The sequence below is a fragment of the Cryptomeria japonica genome, chromosome 1 (assembly GCF_030272615.1).
Source record: "Cryptomeria japonica chromosome 1, Sugi_1.0, whole genome shotgun sequence".
Taxonomy (NCBI): domain Eukaryota; kingdom Viridiplantae; phylum Streptophyta; class Pinopsida; order Cupressales; family Cupressaceae; genus Cryptomeria; species Cryptomeria japonica.
This window is the reverse complement of record NC_081405.1, coordinates 438,750,253-438,771,463: the sequence shown is the minus strand read 5'-3', so window position 1 is coordinate 438,771,463 and position 21,211 is coordinate 438,750,253. Positions and strand designations below refer to the sequence as shown.

General features: G+C 34.1%; 1 protein-coding gene across 1 annotated transcript; it reads left to right on the top strand.

Moving 5' to 3' along the window:
• Positions 1–655: 655 nt before the first annotated feature.
• On the top strand, positions 656–1,213 carry LOC131066043 (uncharacterized). Its single transcript, XM_058000721.1, has one exon. It carries the CDS (start codon positions 656–658, stop codon positions 1,211–1,213), a length of 558 nt encoding a protein of 185 aa, XP_057856704.1.
• Positions 1,214–21,211: the final 19,998 nt, after the last annotated feature.

Below are 21,211 nucleotides of genomic sequence, written 5' to 3'. Positions count from 1 at the left end.
CATGTGGAGGATATTTTACTGCTAAGAGAACAACACTTAAAATATTGAGCATAGGATATTATTGGCGAACATTATATAAGGATGCAACACAATATACAAGGAAATGTGATAGATGCTAGCGCATGGGTAGGCCTACTAGATCTAATGAGATGCCATTATATCCATAGATATTAGTTGCACCATTTGATAAATGGGGATTAGATTTTGTTGGGCCAATTGATCCCCCTTCCAATGGAAACTCTTATATTCTAGTATGTACTAATTATGTAACCAAATGGGTGGAAGCACAAGCTATGACACATGCAAGAGATAATAAAGTGGTTGAGTTTCTCTATGAATAAATATTTACCAAGTATGGAGTTCCAAGGGAAATTGTCTCGGACCAAGGACCACAATTTACTTCCACATTGATTGCAGCATTGGTTAATGAATACAATATAAGGCACAAAAAGTCTACCCCATACCATCCAAAAGAAAATGGACAAGAAGAAGTCACAAATAGAGATCTAGAAGCCATTCTTACTAAAACAGTAGTTGTTCATAAAAAAAATATTGGTCTCAAAGACTTCCTGAAGCCATTTGGGCATATAGAACAACATGGAAAACACCAATTGGTTTTACACCTTTTGAAATGATGTATGGAAAATAAGCAATTATGCCTATTGAGTTTGAAGACAAAACTCTAAGAACAACTCTAAAATTGAATATGACACTTTATGAAGCACAAAAAGACCGTATTCAGGAATTGAATGCTTTGGATGAGTTGAGAAAAATGGTTGTTCAACAAACAAAACTTATTCAAAATCAGAGAGTTAAGTGGCATGATAAGTACATAAAGGAGAATAAATTTCAAGCAGCTGACTGGGCACTGTTGTATGATTCTCGATATAAGGATACTGTGGGAAAGTTCCAAACAAGATGGTTAGGCCCATATGAGATAGAAGAAGTTTTAAAAAATGGAGCAATTCACTTGACCACTATTAATCCAGTTCGATTCAAACTTCTAGTAAATGGTCACCGACTACACCTCTATCATAAGCCTACAACCAAACAACAGTTCCTGCAGCAATTCACTAGTAAAGATGAAATATCAGTTCTTGCAGCAACTAGACAAGTTCCTACTACCATTGAAGGAAGCATTTGGGGTGCAGTTCCCATAGCTTCTGTAGGGACGTTCCTAAAATTCCATAATTCTTCAAGCATCATTTCATAAAGATATTTCCATGTCTTATGGAAATATTATTCTCCATAAATAAGTTTTCCATCCATGTCATCCCACCTCATTTCTTTATCTATCATTTCATTCATGTCACATCATTTCATTTCACTATTCTTTTGGCTAACCGTTTCATGCAACATTTATTCGCACGACCATAGGTATGTACATATCTTATTTTTTATTAATTATGCATTTATTATTTTACTGTGATTATTGGCTATTTCAAATCTGCGTACACTTCCCTATATCCTTTCTGCATGTGTGGACACATGCCAATATAAGTTGGGGGGGTGTGTTTTATGGTCTGATTTTCAAGATTAGTAATTATCCATCATTTTTTAGTAACTTGATTTGATTTCCTACCATCATTCTTTTTAATGAGATATTCTTTGGTATAAGTAATGAATTCTGCCGCCAAAACTGGAAGTAAGTACAGAAGGAATTTTCAAGTAAATATTTTTAGATCAAATATTTTCAATTTGCAAATTACTTTAGGTCCTCCTTCTCAGCTACAGAAATTATTTTGTGAGTTGAGATAGTCATGGTTGGAGATCCTATCCACCATGAACTAGGAATCCATGATGCATTTCTATAGGATGCCCTGTGTGAGTATTATTTTTGTCTGCATGGTTGGATTGATTAATTTCTAAAAAAAATAGAATATAATGAGGGAATTGTTTCTGAGTTCATGCATTCATTCAATCAAGGGGAAGCTTCTGTCAAAGGATTAAGGGTTATTGCTACAAAGCAACGAATAGATGAAGTTATTGGGTTGTTGTATGAAGGAGAACTATTTCCTGAATCAAAGGATGCAAGAAGAACTAGAGCATACATTATGCACCCCATAGATGGACCTCTAACGATGGACAAGAAGGGAGCCAGACAGGTATCTCTTCTAGCAGAACGACCCCAAATGGCATTTTATATAATGTAATACATTACCTGTGATGGAAGGTATTCAAATTTACATTCAATCCATTTCAAATTTCTTAGTCATTTACAGCATGGCCGAAGGTAAATGTTCAAAATTTTCTATACCACCTTATTTCCATAAGTGCCAAGGAAACATGGAAGAATGGAAATCGTTTTGTTAGTCATCATGGTTTGATAAAATTGTTAGTAAAACATTCTCTTAGGGATGTTTCTCAAATGTCATGGGGAGTATTTGAAGATATACTGCAATTTAGGGTTGAAGATGCTCCCATTGCAGAGGAATTAGTAGTTCAAGAGGAGGATACAGGAGAGCCCTCGTCTCCTATAATTTCTACAAGAAATGAACCTCCTGTTACCAAAGAAGCTTTGACTATGATAGGGGAAGAGATGGTGGAAACAAACATTGTGTAGCCCTCCACTTATTTCTAAAGAGGAGCATCATCTTATAAAAGAAAAGGGAAAGAATTAGAAACAATTAATGCAAAAGATGAAACTATGGTTCAACCACAAGCAATGTAGGTTTCTCCTACATCCAAGAGACGTAAATCAAAGGGAAATACTCCTGCAACAAAGTCTCTAGTAGAAACCATTCATGCAACTACTCCAAAGGTATATGCAAGAAGGACTTAGAGTAGTACACATAAATTTTGTCTAATAGGTGATGCAACAGAGGTTATTTCTGTTGAAACATCAGAAGAGGAATGTGGGAGTCCAGCAAAGGTTAAAATCCATGAAGAACATGGCATTGACAGACTTTCAAATCTGGCATATGTGGCAGAACAATTTGAAGAACTTGTTGAAGAAATTCCACACCCTAAGGTAACAAATATCAGACCTCTATCATCTCTTACTATTTTGTCTATTGCATTAATATTTTATAGGCAGTGGGAGATAGAGAGGGCTAGGTTACATGGAATTATTGATAAGCAACAAAGGAAAATTGAAAGGAGGTACGATAAGATTGGAGAATTAGAAGCTAAGATTGATACAATTACCAATATGGTCCCTGAATTAATGCAATGTAGGGATTCGCCAAGAGTTTATGCTTTGCATCTAAAAGAGAGGTATTTAAGTTTTAAGCTAAACTGCATTATTAGAGACCTTAGTCCTTCTTTAGACACCCCAAAAGAATTTTTGTTGGTATTATGGATGGCTTCATCATGTGTTGCATTGGTTTTGCCATTGATGTCAACACTTATCCATTTGGAGGTCTACATTATTGTTTTGGCACTCTGGTTATATTGGTTTATTGTTGAGTCGGCACATTGTGGTCCTGACATGGTTAATGGCTTATGCACAGTCACCGATATATGGTTCATCAGAAGGTTATATTGTTCACTGATAGTATTGATGATTTGTTATCAATTGGAGATCATTTGGTTATGTCGAAGACATGGATTGGATGTTTGGACTTTTTTTTTTTCTTATTGGTCTAATTGAGTTCACATATTTTCCCTTACCGGCAGATAGGTCTAGGTTATGGACCGGTACTTGATATCTATTTCAAATCAGCACGAAACATTATGGAAATGGTTTACTAATTAGATAATGTGTAAATGTATTGAGATAACATACTGTATCGCATCAAGACTTATTTGTAATTACTTTAAATATAATCTTTCATGAGCCAACCTTAACATTTGGTCTTAGGTTTTGTATAAATGATTGTAAGATCTTAATGAAGATCATCATTATGAGTGTGTGCAAATATTGAAGAGAAACAATAAGAAGATCCTTGTGAAATTCATGCAGACATTATCTAAAGGTTGAAGGAAGGTTATGAAGGTGTTTGGCACTCATGGTTAGAGCTTAAACCGGTACTAAATCTAGCATTGCAGATGCTATTCTGAAGCAGTACATTGTTATTGTATTTAACCATCCAATTGTAGTCAGTGTGACTCCTATTTTGTGATTGAGCAGTGAGCTCTAGGTGGTTGGTCTTTCTGCATGTGCAGACCCCATTTGTATATACTTACTATCTGCAGTAGTATCATCTGATTGTGGGTAAGGTTTCACACCATGGTTTTTCCCCTTACAAGGTTTCCACATCAAAATATATGTGTCATGTGTTGTGAATGTTTTTTCTCTTCTTTTTTTTTTCATACATTAAGTTATACCGGTACTGCTATAACAATTAATCTATTTTACTAGCATTATAGTTTGTTTTACCAGCACTAAGTTTCAATTTGGATTAATTGGTTTTGAGTTATAATTTATATATAACTGGTTCACACTTGATTCAACCCCCCCTCTCAGTTGTCCTTCCCAGTTCCTAACAATTGCTATCAGAGATAAGTCATCTTTTTGTAGAAGCCTAATAGCTTGAGGAGATCCTATGGCAACAAATATTTTCAGGAAGGATAGTCTGAAACTTGATGGAACTAACAATGGTATATGGAAGATCATAATGGAAACACATCTGAACTGCATTGGAAGAGTTATATGGGATGTTACTAATAATGGCTTTGTTGGTCCTACTCCAAATATCCCTCATCCACCAACATTGGCTAAAGACTTGGAGAATGATTGCAAAGCAAGAGAAGTATGTGTGAGTGTATTATCATATCAACAAATCATGGGATTATCAGACCGATCTACTGCTAAATCTATTTGGGATAAATCAAAACATTGAATGAAGGAGACACCACTATTAAAATTGCAACATTGGAATGTTACTGGGTTAGGTATGAAATTAAAAAATGGAAGAAGATGGAAGAATTTATGCATTTATGGAAAGAGTTAATGAAATTTTTTTAGGAATACAATGTTGTGGAGGATATTTAAGTGAAGATGAAATTGTTTCTAAAGTGTTAAGAGCTTTGCCACCGGCTTACAAAATGAAAGTGACTGCTATTAATGAGTTAAGAACAATGCCTAATACATTAGTTTCTAGAGATAATTTGGTTGGAAAATTTTCTGCATTTGAGCTTGAAGAGTTTGGTCCTCTTGCTATAGCCAAAACTAATATAGCTTTCAAAGAATCATCATCAACATCATCATCATCTAACAAAACTGATTGGAAAGCACTTTATGCAAAATAACTTGTAGATATGAGAAGAGAAAATGAAGAACTTGAAGAACTTGAAGAACTTGAAGAACTTGAAGCACTATTTGCAAGGAAGATGCCTAAAGGTAAAGAACCTTTCAAATGTTTTAGTTGCAATAAAGTTGGTCATATGTCTTCTAGGTGTCTTGATAGACATACAAGACTAAGGGAGGAAGCAAAAAGAATATATAAGCCTAACCCTAAATATTAGAGATACAGATTTAAGAAAAACAGAGATAAGTTATGTTACTATGAAGATGAATGTGTTACATATGACTCAGATGAAGATCCAACATATGGTGGATGGTATTTTGTTGCAATAAAAGAAGATCAACTGACACCCTATTGTCAAACCGGTAGAGCAGGCACTGGCAGCAAAAAATGAAGAAAAGGATGAATGGATCATAGATAGTGGATGCTCACATCATATGACTGGTGATAAAAGCAAATTCTTATCATTACAGGAAATTCATGGAGGTCTAGTAAGATTTGGAGATGACAAAGCTTGTTTAATCAAAGGTAGAGGCACTATATCTTTGGATGGTAAGCATAATACTGACAATGTTTATTATGTAGAAGGTTTGAAGCATAATCATGAACATAACTAGATTGGAGATTGCAACTGGTAATTAGACTAAAGGTAATATCTTTCACTTGAATACCAGTGATAAGACATGTTTGATTGGACACATTGATGAAATTTGGTTGTGGCATAAAAGAATTTGTCATGTGAATTTTGACTGCATTATAAAGATCAGTTCAACTAAGGTAGTAAGGGATTTACCTAAGATTGTGAAACCTCTTAATCCGGTATGTAAGGAATGTCAAATGGGAAAGAAAGTTAGAAAAACATTTAAGAGCATTTCTAAGAAATCCAATAATATTGTTGATTTAATTCATATTGAATTATGTGGTCTAGCAAGAACAAGTCTTTAGGGAGAGATACTTTATGCTAATAATTGATGATTATTCTAGAATGTGTTGGGTTACTTTTCACAGGGAGAAATCAAAATCTTTTGGAAGATTCAAGATATGCAAGGAAATGGTAGAGGATGAAACCATAAAGAAAATCAAATGTTTAAGATTAGTTCAAGGAGGATAATTTACATCTAGGGAAATCAATTCATTCTGTGAGGAAAATGGAATCAAAAGACAACTATCAACACCCCAGACACCCCAACAGAATGGAGTTGTGGAAAGGAAGAACATAACTATTATGGATGCAACAAGAACCATGATGATGGAAGAAAATCTACCTCATGTGTACTGGAGAGAAGCAGTGAATACATCGGTTTATACTTTCAATAGAGTTCACATCAAACGTGAAACCAATAAGACCCCTTATGAACTATGGTTTGGTCATACTCCTACTCTTAAATATTTTAGAATATGTGGAAGCAAATGTTATATTAGAAGAGATGAGTATATTGGCAAATTTGATTCTAGAAGTGATGAAGGAATATTTATTGGTTATTCAACTAGAACCAAGGCATATAGATGTTATAATAAAAGACTACAAAAAATCATTGAGAGTACTAATGTGAAGATAGATGAACATTTTAGAGGAGATTCAATATCTATAGAACTGATAGTTGAAATGATTATAAATGAACCGGTACAGATTGCACCAGTATAGAGTGAAGATCCAGTCACATCGATATCATCAGAAAACTCAACTAACTGAAGAACAACAACATGTAATTGGAAATAAGAATAAACCAAGGTATGTAAGATTGAATCATTCAGAGAATCAGATAATTGGAAACAAGAATCAAGGTGTTATGACAAGAGGAAGATTGACAAATGAAGAGGTATGTTTAATTTCTCAAGTTGAACCAACATCTATTATTGAAGCATGTCAAGATGAACATTGGATAAAAGCAATGAAATATGAATTAGAACAGATTGAAAAGAATAATACTTGGGCATTAGTTCCCCAGCCTAAAGACAAAAATGTAATTGGAACTAAATGGGTATATAGAAATAAACTTAATGAAGATGGTGAAGTAATCAAAAGAAAAGCAAGTTTAGTTTGTAAAGGTTATTCATAGAAAGAAGGAATCGATTATAATGAAACCTTTGCACTAGTAGCCAGAATTGAGGCAGTTAGACTATTTCTTGCATTTGCAGCTCATAAGAACTATAAAGTTTATCAGATGGATGTAAAATGTGCATTTTTGAATGGAGATCTTGAAGAGGAAGTTTACATTGAACAACCTGGTGGATTTTCATTAACATATGACAAGGATATGATTTGAAGGTTAAGGAAAGCTTTATATGGATTGAAGCAAGCTCCTAGAGCTTGGTATGCTAGACTTGATAACTATCTTTTAAAGCTTGGTTACACAAAAGGTAATACTGACAACAATTTGTATTACAAAGTTACCAATGATGACATTTTGGTTATTGAAGTATTTGTGGATGATATCATTTTTGGAGGTGAAGAAAAGTTATGTAAAGACTTTTCTAACAAGATGCAGGAAGAATTTGAAATGTCTATGATTGGAGAGATAAAAAAATTTCTAGGTTTGCAAATTTCACAAACAAATAAAGGTATATTCATATGTCAAACAAAATACTTGAAGGAACTCTTGAAGAAATTTGGTGTGGAAAACTCCAAACTGGTAAGTACTCCTATGAGTACAATAGATAAATTGACATTAAAAGATGATTCAGCTCCTATTAATCCAACAAGGTATAAATCTATGATTGGAGGATTACTATATTTGCTACAAACTAGACCTGATCTAATGAATGTAGTATGTATTATTTCTATGTTTCAAAGAAATCCTAAAGAAAATCATGAATCAACAGTTAAAAGGTTTTTTTGGTACCTACAAGGCACAACAAATCTTGGTTTATGGTATCCTAAGGATGAAAATTTTGAGTTATGTGCATATACAAATGCAAATTGGGTAGGAGATGTAGATGATAGAAAGAGTACCACTGGCAGTGTATTCTTTCTTAGCAAAAGATTAATTTCATGGATAAGCAAGAAGTAGACTTGTACATCATTATCTACAACAAAATCAGAATATGTTGTAGCAACAACTAATTGCACTTGGGTATTATGGATCAAGCAAATGTTGAAGGATATAAAGGTAAAATGCAAAGAACCAATAGTTATCTATTGTGATAATTCACCAACAATAGATATATCAAAGAATCTGGTATTTCACTCTAAAACAAAGCATGTTTCTATTAAGTACAATTTTCTGAAAGAGAATGTTGAAGCAAATTAAGTGAGATTGGTTTATGTGAATACTAAATAGAAAATTGCAGATATCTTTACAAAGCCTTTGCCTAAGGAAACATTTGAATATCTCAAAGAGTGGCTTGGGGTAATTTCCCCACCGGTAGAGACTTGAATGATGAAGATTGACATCAAACCAGGAGGGTCTAATAGAAAAAAAATCTTTTTCTGGCTTTGATAAAGGAGAGCTACTGCTCAGGGGGAGTAGTTAGTTGTATAATATGTTTTGATTCTTAACTACTTTGGAATTTGATGTCAAAGGGGGAGAGATATCTATGGAAAAACTTTGTAGTTTGGGGAGAGATATATTTTTGGTTTTGGTTTTTATTTTTGGTACAGAACTTTGTATTGATCTAATTTGGGAGATTGTTGGTTTATTGGTTTTTGGCATTCTATTTTGGGCACTTAGATGTTTTTCCATCTAGTGTTGCCATCAATGCCAAAGGGGGAGATTGTTGGTATTATGGATGAATTCATCATGTGTTGCATTGGTTTTGTCTTTAATGTCAACAATTATCCTTTTGGAGGTCTAGATTGTTGTTTTGGCACTCTGGTTATATTGGTTTATTGTTGAACTGGCACATTATGGTCCCAACATGGTTAGTGGCTTATGCACAGTCACTGGTATATGCTTCACCAGCAGGTCATATTGTTCACCGGCAATAATGATGATTGTTATCATCTGGAGATCATTTGGTTATGTCGAAGACATGGATTGGATGTTTGGATTTGGTGTTTTTCTTATTGGTCTAATCGAGTTCACATATTTGCCCTTACCGGCAGATAGGTTTAGGTTATGGACTGGTACTTGATATCTATTTCAAATCAGCATGAAACATTATGGAAATAGTTGACCAATTGGGTAATGTGTAAATGTATTGAGCCGACATACTGTATTGCATCAAGACTTATTTGTAATTGATTTAAATGTAATATCTTCTATGAGCCAACCTTAACATTTGGTCATAGGTTTTGTATAAATGATTGTAAGATCTTATTGAAGATCATCATTATGAGTGTGTGTGAATATTGAAGAGCGAAAGTAAGTAGATCCTTTTGTGAATCACACAAACATTATCTGAAGGTTGAAGGAATGTTATGAAGGTGTTTGGCACTCATGGTCAGAGCTTAAACTAGTACTAAATCCAACATTGTAGATGCTATTCTAAAGTAGTACATTATTATTGGATTTAACCATCCAATTGTAGTCAGTGTGAATCCTATTTTGTGATTGAGAAGTGATCTCTAGGCGGTTGGCCTTTCTGCATGTGCAGACCCCATTTATATACACTTACTATCTGCAGTAGTATCATCTGATTGTGGGTAAGGTTTCCCACCATGGTTTTTCCCTTTACAGGGTTTCCACGTCAAAATATTTGTGTCATGTGTTGTGAATGTTGTTTCTCTTTCTATTTCATGCATTAAGTTATAACAGTTAATCTATTTTACCTGTATTATAGTTTGTTTTACTGGCACTAAGTTACAAGTTGGATTAATTGGTTTTGAGTTGTAATTTATATATAATTGGTTCACAACTAATTCACTGCCCTCCCTCTAAGTTGTCCTTCTTGATTCCTAACAATTTTATGATGCTTATTAGACCTCTCCAACAGTTGTTAAAAATTTATTATGTGAATTTTACTTGCATAACTATGTTGTGACTTCTGATAGTGAGTGGAATCCTTTGTTATACATCAGTGATATCCACATAAAAGCATTAATGTCATGGGTGCAAAATGAAATTAGTGTGGGAACTTAGGCCAAAGCATATAAAAATCTTCAATTTTATTGTCCATTACCACTTAGGACTAAAGCCAAAGACCCAAGGATTCTTTATTATGATTGGTAGAAGCTATTAGGAAGGCCAAATGTAAGGAGTCAAGTATTACCAATGAGGGAAGAAATATTCCAAGCATATGAACCCTTGATTGAGAATGAAAGTGTAACTACAATTGACTGCCTGATTCAATGTTGGAATAATCTGCCAGAGGACTTGAAACATGGTGAACCTCATTCACTACCAATTTTTTTATGCAGCTATACAAAGAGCCCGTAAATACATCTATTTGAGTAGGATGAAAAACAATGAATGGCTACCCTTGATCTTCTAGCCCCTTATCATCATGTGGCCATTATTGGGATGTAGGATTATAGACAAACCCTATGAGGAAGCTATAGAAGAAGCCCGATGGGCCAAACTATAAAAGTTGAAGGGATTTTATTGAAATTTGGCTTCAGGAGGGACAGGTCAGGGAACTATTGGTGACTTAAGAGTTAGTGCCTGAATCATAAACTTTCCTCTTGCTGGAGGATCAACAAGACACTAAGTTGGGGGGCATGATGAGTTGAGATATTAGCTCCTTTTATTCCTAGAACTCATAAGTTTTTGTCATGTTTTGATTTATATGATGGGATGGTAATGATCTATTAAAGTTTGACTATATGCATTTTAGATGTTAACTGAACCCATTAAATCATGTTTTGTCTTTTCCAATTATTCCTACAGCCATGTGATTTATTCCTATTGCCATACGAATTGTCATAGGTGATATCATGTGTGAAATTAATAGATGTTATGATTAATTAAATAGATATGTGTATGCTTGTATGATCTCTCTTTTGAATTTCATGAATAAATGAGATGTTGCAGAGAAGGTTCTCCTGTCATGCCAATTGCAATTTGAGATATTCAAGGAGGTGACTAAAAGTTTAAATTAGTGAAGAGGATAATGAGCGTAAGGAATAGTAGAGGAGAAGTAGGCATGCAAGACTCAATTATGTCTAACTCTAGTGGGTATGAATCTTGTAATACCACCACACTATGTTTTGGCTGTGGTTTGGTTTAGATCCACATTTTTTGTGGCTTAACTCCAACTATTCTCCTTCATGAATGGTATCTACCTCTTCTCATCAATGTGACCTTAATTGTAGGAAGTTATTATTTTCTTTTAAATAAGTTTCTTTGTCTCTTTTCTAAGGTAAGAAAAGAAAAGAGAAGGAAAAAAGATCAGAAGATTTAGAAATAAAGTTGCAAAGTGTTTTGATTTTCTTTTCATTCTGAATAATGTATTGACTTTTGAGAAACAATTAATAAAGATATGTTATTCTGAGCACTTAGAGTTATTTTGGAAGCACTCAGTCAAGGGGGCTTACTTGGTGAGTGTTCATATGCTTATGTTAAATTTATTTTTCTTCTTTTTCTACAGTAGACGTCCTTGCATTCATTGTTCCTGCAACCATTGGAAATAGATCCATTGACTGTTCCTACAACCAAAGCAAACAGAGTAATTCCTGTTTGGCAGCTTTGGACTTAGTATTTCTTGAGTGAAATTTATGTTAATGCAAAGTTTTTCCTATAGCCATTCAGTTGTTTTGATTCTTGCTTACTTTTCCCGTATAGATTTTAGTTGCCGTAGTAATGCAGGGTAGCTATCATAGGAACTTGGTGCAGATATAGTGCAGACCCATTTCAAGTATTATGTCCCTAGGTTGACAATCAAATGAAATCCATCTATGGAGATAGTAACTTCACAAAGTGAATGTCCAAACTTCGGGTTGAGACTTTAACTATAGTTATTATTCCTATTGTTGGACTGAACAACAACCTTCATTCCTTTCAATGTAGACAAGTGAGTGACTCGAACAATCATCCTGATTTATTGATGTAACTATATGATAAGAGATAATTCAATGCGGTAAAGAAATATGCAAATGCAGTACTAGAATTGAAATGAACCCACCCTTAGATGTAATATCTTTTTAGGTACATATTGTTGATGGGATCAGGGAGTAAATTTCCCTCCATTGTTTTCAAATGATAAGCGTCATTTCCAATTACTTTCATTATGACAAATGGACCTCAATTTGAAATCCATTCAACATAGTCTATAGGTCTGATGAAACCCACATCTAACAATTTTTGTAACTCAATTTTGACTAACAAGGCAATGTGAGGGTGTATTTTCCTGAGCTTTTGTTTGTATGGCTTTACCCCTAGAAGTAAAGGCAAGTGATGTAAGACTAATTTTGGGTCTAATCTAGGCATATCTGCATAAGACCATGCAAAATTGATGGGTCTTTGCTTAAAGAATTTGATAAATTTCTCTTTTTCCATTGGATCGAGGGATTTTTCTAGGTGAATGTTACAAACCTTCTCAGCATTGTCGATGTTGATTTCCTCAGTTTGTTCTACCAGTAATGTTGACCATAATTTACCAATAGGTAGGGCAGCTATTATGTGTTCATCTTTATCATCATTGTCATGATTAAGAGAAGAGCTTGCTTCTCCAAAATATGTTGCTCTGTCTAGATCTACTACATAGCCAGCTTTGTGATCATTATATGGGAATCCATTCCTTGCACCTAGGAATTCTACTACAGCTTTGTCATTTTGGAACCAATCTAATTATGGCTCTCCTTCTTGCCCCCAGTCAATCAAACATGGATGTATGAGGGGCAAATCTTTGTCTCTTTTTAGTTTAGAGGATCCAAATATCATGCATACTTGATTATGATCTGTTGTTTCTTCATCATATATTGGTGACGAGTTGTCTTCATTGTCAGATGGAAATTCATAGTCATGAGAATTTGTGACGCTTTCTATGTACATTTCACTTTCTGATTCTGTATCAATTACCTTCTCTTGTTCTGGTAGCTGAATTTGAGTAGATCTCCTTTGTATTATGGATACCCTTCTTAAGCCTGGTATTAGTCTTTGCAGTCTTTCTTCATCCAATTCAAATGGAGGTGTTGAAGTTTTTTCTCTTGGTAAGAGTATTTACAATAACCAAGGATTTGGTTCATCTACCAATGTTAAGCTTGTATCTATTACCATGTTTGCTTGTGTATATTATTCAGGTACTATACTACTGGTTGTCTCTATGTTAGGTTCTTGCAGGAGTTGCCTCATGTCTTCACCATTTGATTCTATGATAGGAGATGTTGGTAGTTTATTTCCTTTTTGAGGTGGAAATAAATCCACCTGGCTTATAGGTATGAAATCTGAGGGTACCTTTGGCCTATTCAATATATCCAATGTTCATTGTCTAGCTTCTATTATTGGTGGCACATATTTATATCCCAAGCCTTGATTCTTTGGGTTTTCATTTGGCAAAATAGGTTCTAATATTCCTTTCTTTTGCAGCCCTAATCCTATGGTTCCATCATATCTATGTTTTTGTAACATCTTGAAGACATTTTCGTACTGATGTAGAGGTATCCTGGGTACTACCATGTCAGCCTCCTCTCTATATATCCAGTGATTAATATCTTCATTTAGAGATTCTTCTTGTAGATCTCCCCATCTAATGAAGGAACAAGAATCTGAATATTTTACTATTTCTTTGCCTTTATCTTACTTCATTGTTGTGTTCTGTGGTTTCCAAAGGACCTGGGAGAAAATGATGATTGTTTGTTGTCTAATGTGCTTGAAATAGAATATTCTCCACAACCAACTTCTTTAATATGCAAAGAAGATGCGGTTGGTGTATTTTTCTCTATTTCTTTAATTGATAATGATTCCATTTGTAGGTGAATAGGAGCTTCTTGATTGTTTGGTACTTGATTGTCTGAGTTTGCCCTTAAATGATTACAGTGTTGGAAAGGGTTTAGGTCACCATAGACAGTGATCTCTATACCATTGTATGGGAACTTTACATATTAGTGAAAATTTGATGGTACTGCTTGCATTGTATGTATCCATGGGTGACTAATAGCATGTTGTACCCCAATTCTCTATCTAGTACTTGGAAGGCAATATTTGTTGTAGGCCGGTCCCACTTGTGCTGGTAAAGTCACCATATCTTTGGAAGGGCGTTCCTCATCATCACAAGCTTTTATATTGATTCTCTTAGTAGAGTCAATATAATGTTTAGAATATATAAGAGCTTTGATCAAATGTAGAGTGCATATGTTGAGGCCTGTGCTACCATCTATTAGTACTCTTCGAACCTTTTTTTGGTCAATGAAAGCTTCTAAGTGCAATGGATCATTATGCATGAGATAGTTTCCAGGAACATCCTGTTCAGTGAATGTGACCTTTGAGGCTGACAAGTTTCCCACCATTGATTGAAATGTGTTCTCATCAATGTCCCTAGCAACAATCGAATCTTTTAAGGATTTATCCAAGACTACTTTATGGGCTGGTGATATGTGCAACAACTCAAATAATGAAATTTGGGTTGGAGTTCTCTTCAATTGATTGATCATATTTTAGATGCTAGTTATTGAAAGTTGGTTTAGAGGTACTCCTTGTAATGTTACTTTTGATCTTCTTGTAATAACGACACAATTTTTGCTTCTAGGATTCACTGTGATTGTAGCTACCATTTCATTTCCTTCACTTAGCGTGTTAATGACATAGTCAAATGCTACATTGGTAATTGACAATATTGTCTTGTGTATTAGAACTGGAAGCCTTTCCTTTGTCATGTTTGATAAAAGGATCTTTGAAAATGGTATGATTTATATTTATTGCTTTATTATCCACTGTAATCTCACCTTGATCTATGAGATCTTGGATGAGGTTCTTCAATTTATAGCACGTTGCTGTCTTGTGACCCCTTATTATGGTGATATTCGCAGAAGTCATTGTCATTCCACCAAGCAGGCTTAAATGGACCTGGTTCATATGGCCTAGCTTCCAGTAAGGTTATAGCAATGCTCTGTATCAACTTCTTCAATGTTGATTCAATAGGTTCTCCAAGGGGGGTGAAGTTCCTTCTAGGTACGCCTATCCTTGGAGGCCCTGGATTATTTGATTGTAGCACATTGGTGTCATTTGTCTGAGACTAGTTCTTATCAGTTGGCCCTTGTAAAGATATTCTTGGTTGAGCTCTGTTCACAATACGTGCATCAACAACTCCGTCGTTTGTGACATTTTTGTTTCTAGACCAAAATTTTGGTCTTTCATTGCTTATGTTGGTGGTTGGTCCACTATCCTTTTGGTGTTTCAATATCCCTTGTTCTAATAGGCCTTTCTCATATTTGATATCTTTTTTTGTTATGTCTTTGAAATTATTAAGGCATTGCATTTGTAATGGATATTTAATCAGAGGTACAATATTTTCATTAAAGATGTCTACTTGTTCCACTTTAGGGATGTGACTGAGGCATCAACGATATAGGCCTCTCCATCTATGTAAGAATGTAGTGAAAGTCTCACCTTCTTTTTGTTTTATTGCACATAGATCCATTAATGTGATTGGATTATCTATATTGAACACAAAGTTGGATATAAGTAACTCAGCTAATTCTCCCCATGAAGTATTTTCTGGCAGAAGGTGCAAAAACCATTCTATTGTTGTCCCTCCCAAGCTCTTTGAAAATAATCTCATCAAGTATGTATCACTGTGAGCTACTTCAATTCATGTCGTGAAGAATTCTCTTATATGATCTCAAGGATCTCCTTTCCCTCTATATTTGTCAAATTTTGGCATTTCAAAATTTGGGGAAAAGCTGGCATGTATAATTTTTTGTCAAAAGGATAAGGACAAAGATCTTCCATGGTATAGCTCTTTTTATCATTTCTCACTTGTGTACTAGCCATTTGCTTTTGTAGTTTCTCCATTTGTTGAGTCAGAAGTATTTTTGGGTTATTGGTGTGTTGACTTGATGAATTTTCCCTACAAAAGGAATAGTATTTGGGTACCTTTGAGCTTGTTGAAATGTAGATAGACCAGGTAACTTTGTCCCATAAGTCCTGGTAGGTGGTGTGAAGTATGCAAATTGTAGAGTACCATTTGGCTGGGGCAAGCTTGTTGTCTTTGGATTCATATTCTGACTATTGTAGGTGGAACCTACTGAGACTACTAGTTGAGTTATATTTGCCAAGGTAGTGTTGTGAGATATTGGAGCTTTTAGTGTCATATTTGGCATTGCCCATGCTGTAAGATTGGCACTTGGTGGTGTCACTATTGATTGTATTGAGGTGGTAGCTATATTTGGTGTTGCCCATGTTGTAAGATTGGCACTTGGTGGTGTCACTATTGACTATATTGAGGTGGTAGCTATATTTGGTGTTGCCCATGTTGTTAGATTGGCACTTGGTGGTGTCACTATTGACTGTATTGAGGTTGTAGCCATATTTGCATTTTGAGAGATACCTTGTGTTGCTGTAGCAATTGTTGCTTGTGTCTGCATTGTAACGAGTATTTGAGGTATATTTTCATTTAATGTCAAACCTTGTGGCAGTATTGTTGAAATATCTACCCTTGGCGGTAGTTTGGCCCCATTTTGTACTAGGAGAGTGAGATACCTATCTCTATCACTTTTAATGAAAGTGTTGAGGATCATTAATGTTGTGGGATCTTGTTGGGCTACTTCAAGCTCTTCCTTTGTCAAATTATGTCATATTTCATCAAGGGAAGGCATCTTGTTTAGGTTTATTGATATTTTTGCGGGTGTGTAACCTTGTGTTTGTTGTTGTGTGGATAGATCCATATTCCATGTTGGGTTGACCAAGGGGTCGTTGTTAGGATCTATTTGATTTTTTTCCTTTTCAGAATGCGTTAATGGCATGAATATTCCTTCAAAGTGATCTTGACTCTCTAAGGTGTGTATGCAAGACTTGGTTATATGAAACTAAATAGGATTCTATGACACCCTAAAATGCAGACAACATGATCTACGATGATGACGTGCTATCTAGGATTTCAAAATTTGGACATGCGATTTTCAGCGTATTGTCAGAAAGCTTCAAATTCTGCCTCTTCTTTAATTTGGTTTTCTAGGTCTATGTCTATCTATACTCATTTTCAAACTTCCTCATCTATGAGAGCCTAGACTATGTCATATTGGTTCTGATTAATTATTAATTCTTTAGCAAGGGTATTTGAACCGTCAGTTATTTCTAATTGAGTGTTGTTTGCCCCAAGGTTTGGTTGTTCAAATGGGAATTGATCATTTCCTTTTAGACCCATGCATTTGAATATTACTATGTAGATAATGTAGATTCTAAGAATGAATGAATGATACCTAAAATGATGGACACTTTTTCTTTTTCTAACATGGTTTGAGGAATGTTTCTATGGTTTTCTCTACCAACTATCTAATGGCTTCTTTTTGAGCTGCTCTTTGTATCTTTTTCATTAGTTTCTCATCAAGGCGAACAAGCTTTCAGATTTCATCATCTATGATGGCCTCAACTGTATCATATTGGGTATGATTGACTCTCACTTCCCAAGTGAGGTTATCTAAACCATCAATTATTTGTAAGTGTTTGGTCCAAGATTTGGTTATTCAAATGGGAATTCTCCATCTCCTCTAATACCCATGGACTTGGGTATGATTCTTATAATCTAATGCGACACTAATCTTAAGGTATATTGGTGAAATGGCTTGTGTGAGGACTTTTTGTGATGATTATAATGGAACTTATACATGAATTGAATACCTATGACCTATGATCACTTGAAAGTAACATTTTCATCATCTTTGAATTTGTGCAAAAAGGTTTGTTTTTGACATTGTTTTTTTTGTTGGCACTTGTTTTTCTTGTTGAACACTGAATTTTTTTTTTTAATCTTACAATGTTTAGAATTTGTTGAAGTATAGAAAAGGGCACAACATTCATATCAAAAAGAATAAAACCATGAATATAGCAATTGTTTAGGAAAGTTTTTCAGATTTCCATGAATGTTGGAATGTTTTTCAAGATCCCATTTTGTATTTGTTGTATTTGGGTAATTTGATATCAAACAAACTCTCCTAATGTCAAAAGGTTACAAGTATTATCATAGCCCACATCTTGATACTTCGTCAGCTCAAATAGCCATGTCACACCCTAGGGTGCGCCCAGTTTTTTGCCTTTTTCAGGAAATTAGATCAAAGAAGATTGCTCCTCAATTGGTCCATTATCTTAGGAGATTTATGGTGAGTGTCTTGGGGGAAGATTCTTCTGCACCCTTGCATTGTGATAAAATAAGTATCTGGTTATGAACTCAGCTTAGCTTCTAATTTCTAAGGTGTTTAGATAGGGTTCCATTTGAGTGGTCACAATCAACAGCGTGTTACACTCTGTTGAGGGAGGTCTCCCAGTCTGTAGAGGTTACGCTGTACAGATTTTAACATACTATATAGGAACTAAGGGAGGAATAACATCATTTTGACATCATGTAACACTTGTCGCATATGATTTTCATCACATACACATTTGATTATAGTGGCTTGGATTAGTTGGCTTTAGTCGTTGGCCACTTAGGTCATTCCCCTCTCACCGGCCTTAATGGTACCCTAAGGGCAACTCGGGAGGGCAGGCCTTCTAAAGGATTTAATTGCAAAAAATAAAGGAAAGCATGAAAGAAGAGAGTCTGGTTTTTTTATCACCCATTGAATGGGAGAGCATAATACATATCTCCTCAAAGACACAAAAAACAAAGTTCCTTTTTAACCTTCCATTGCAATGATTTTCTATTCTAAGTGGGGATGTTTCTCCACACAGACATGGTGTTTATTTTAACCAGCATAGAAATGATGAAATTTGTTTTGTTATTTATTAAAGCACCAAAAAGAAGTGTTTCTAAGCTACCCCTATAGAAAAATAATAATGTTAGTCAACACACGGTGGGTTGTCCAGCCTAATTTTCAAATTACAAAGTTCTATCTTTTCATAGACAGAAAGGTATTCTAGTAAAAACCAGAACTGTAATAAAACAGAAAGTGAAAAACTAAATCTATCAAATGCAAATTGATATCATATCAAATGCAACATGATAAACCATCAATTTTGAATTACTATATGAGAAATTGCAACATGATGACTAATCAATTGCGATATGATGTGATAGAAATTGCAACTTCTGTTTTTATTTATTTATTTATTTTTCAAACTTTTAACCGAAAAATAGAAAAAAAAGATAGAAGATAGAAGAGTTATTTTGTAATGATATTGTTCCACACTACGTGAGCCAATACATTGATTTCGTCAAAGAATTTGTATTTGGTTCAAAAGCGATGGATGGGTCTGCGATACTAAGTGATCTCCTCTCTTTCTTTGATCACACAGAACTCCCTTTTAGGCTTTAGAAATCTTTGATAAGCCTTTTGTTGTCTCCTATTCTGCTTTGCCTTTCTTGCACCTGAAATTCAGAATGTCACCTTTTTGACCATTGGATTAGATACATTTTATATGCAGAAATCAATTTTTCCATAATTTAATAAAATTTCAGGGTTAGATGCATAATACAAAATAATGTAAAAATGACACAGATTTTTTTGAATTTGCAATCCTTAAGAACAATTGTGATCTATTTAAGCAATTGTGATATCCTGTCTAATAAATTATGATATGATATCACAGCAATTGTGATACGATATGAGTAATTGTGAATTTATGTGTATGCAATTACAATGTCCAATTTCTTGTGTCCATACAGATCTGCAAAACATGTCAAAATAAAAAATAAAGGTCAGAGTGATTCACATCGGGTTCATCAAATGTACTCAGGTAGTAAATAGGCATAAATTGCATAAATCAAACTATCAAAGAGAAAATCACAACTCTAAATCTAGTTATTACTCCTAAATAACAATAGAATAAAGCTAATTATCAATTGAATTGAAATGATCTATCTAAGACTCCCTCAATTGAAACAACAAGGCTTCCATTTCTCTTCTCTATTGTTGTTGATGTAGGTGGCTCTTAGGTATTGCACTTGATTTCCTGCATAAGATAAGAAACAATATTGAATATTGTGATTCTAAACTGAATTGAGAAGAGAGGTTGAATTTATAGATTTTCAACACAAAGGGGGTGAGAAATAGAACTCAAGTGTTGATTGATAGATAACTGAAATTGATTGATCAATGAACTCAATTGATTGAGTAGTCAACTGGATTGATTGAAGACTGAACTGAATTGATGGATTAGTCAACTCACTTGATTGATTAGTGAACTAAATAGATTGAGGAGATGACTCACTTGATTGATTAGAAGACTGAATTGATTTTGAGCTAGAAAAGGATGATTGATGAGTTAACTGAGTTAACTAATTAGAAAACTGATTTGATCAATCAAAACTAATTCTAGCATGTGTTGTAGGAATTTGAAGTTGAATTTGGTCATTCAAATGCTGAAATGCACATGAAATTATCTGAAATTCAGATTTGGGGAAAATGTGAATTTGGAAATATGAAATTAGATGAAATGATATGAAATTCGAATTTGGTAGAAATGATATAAAATTAGATGGAATTAATTGGAATTATAATTTGGGGATTTGGAGGAATTTAATTAATTAATTAAAATAATTTAAATGAAATTATTTAAACTTAGGATATTGAATTAATTAAATAATAAAGATTATTTAACTAAGGAAAATGTTACAATTAATTAAATAGTTGATATTTAATTAATAATTGAGATAGGTTTAATTGATTAAAATGATTTGAGAATAGAAATAGAATAATTAGAAGTGTTGAAGAGTGATGATTAGAAGAAATAGTTAGTTTAATCAAATAATTAAAGAATTACTTAATTAAATACACGAATAATTAGTGTAGAATTAATGAGACAATTTTAGGTGTCTACAAATACAACCTAAAAGAGGGTATCACTATTGTTATCACATTTTAGATTAAAATCACAATAATAGTACCAGACATACGTAGAAAGTCTATGGAGGTCTTAATTTTTAAGACAATAGCAATATCAAAAGACTTTTGCAATCAAGGATAGCCTTCTTCCTTAAGATAGTGAGCTTTAAGCGGGGTATATATGATAAGTTACAACTTTCTTTGATAGAACATGAAGTCATTAAAATAG

Bases quoted from the DNA above. Each gene is read 5' to 3' on its own strand.
- LOC131066043 (XM_058000721.1), top strand. From the start codon at position 656: ATGCCTATTGAGTTTGAAGACAAAACTCTAAGAACAACTCTAAAATTG.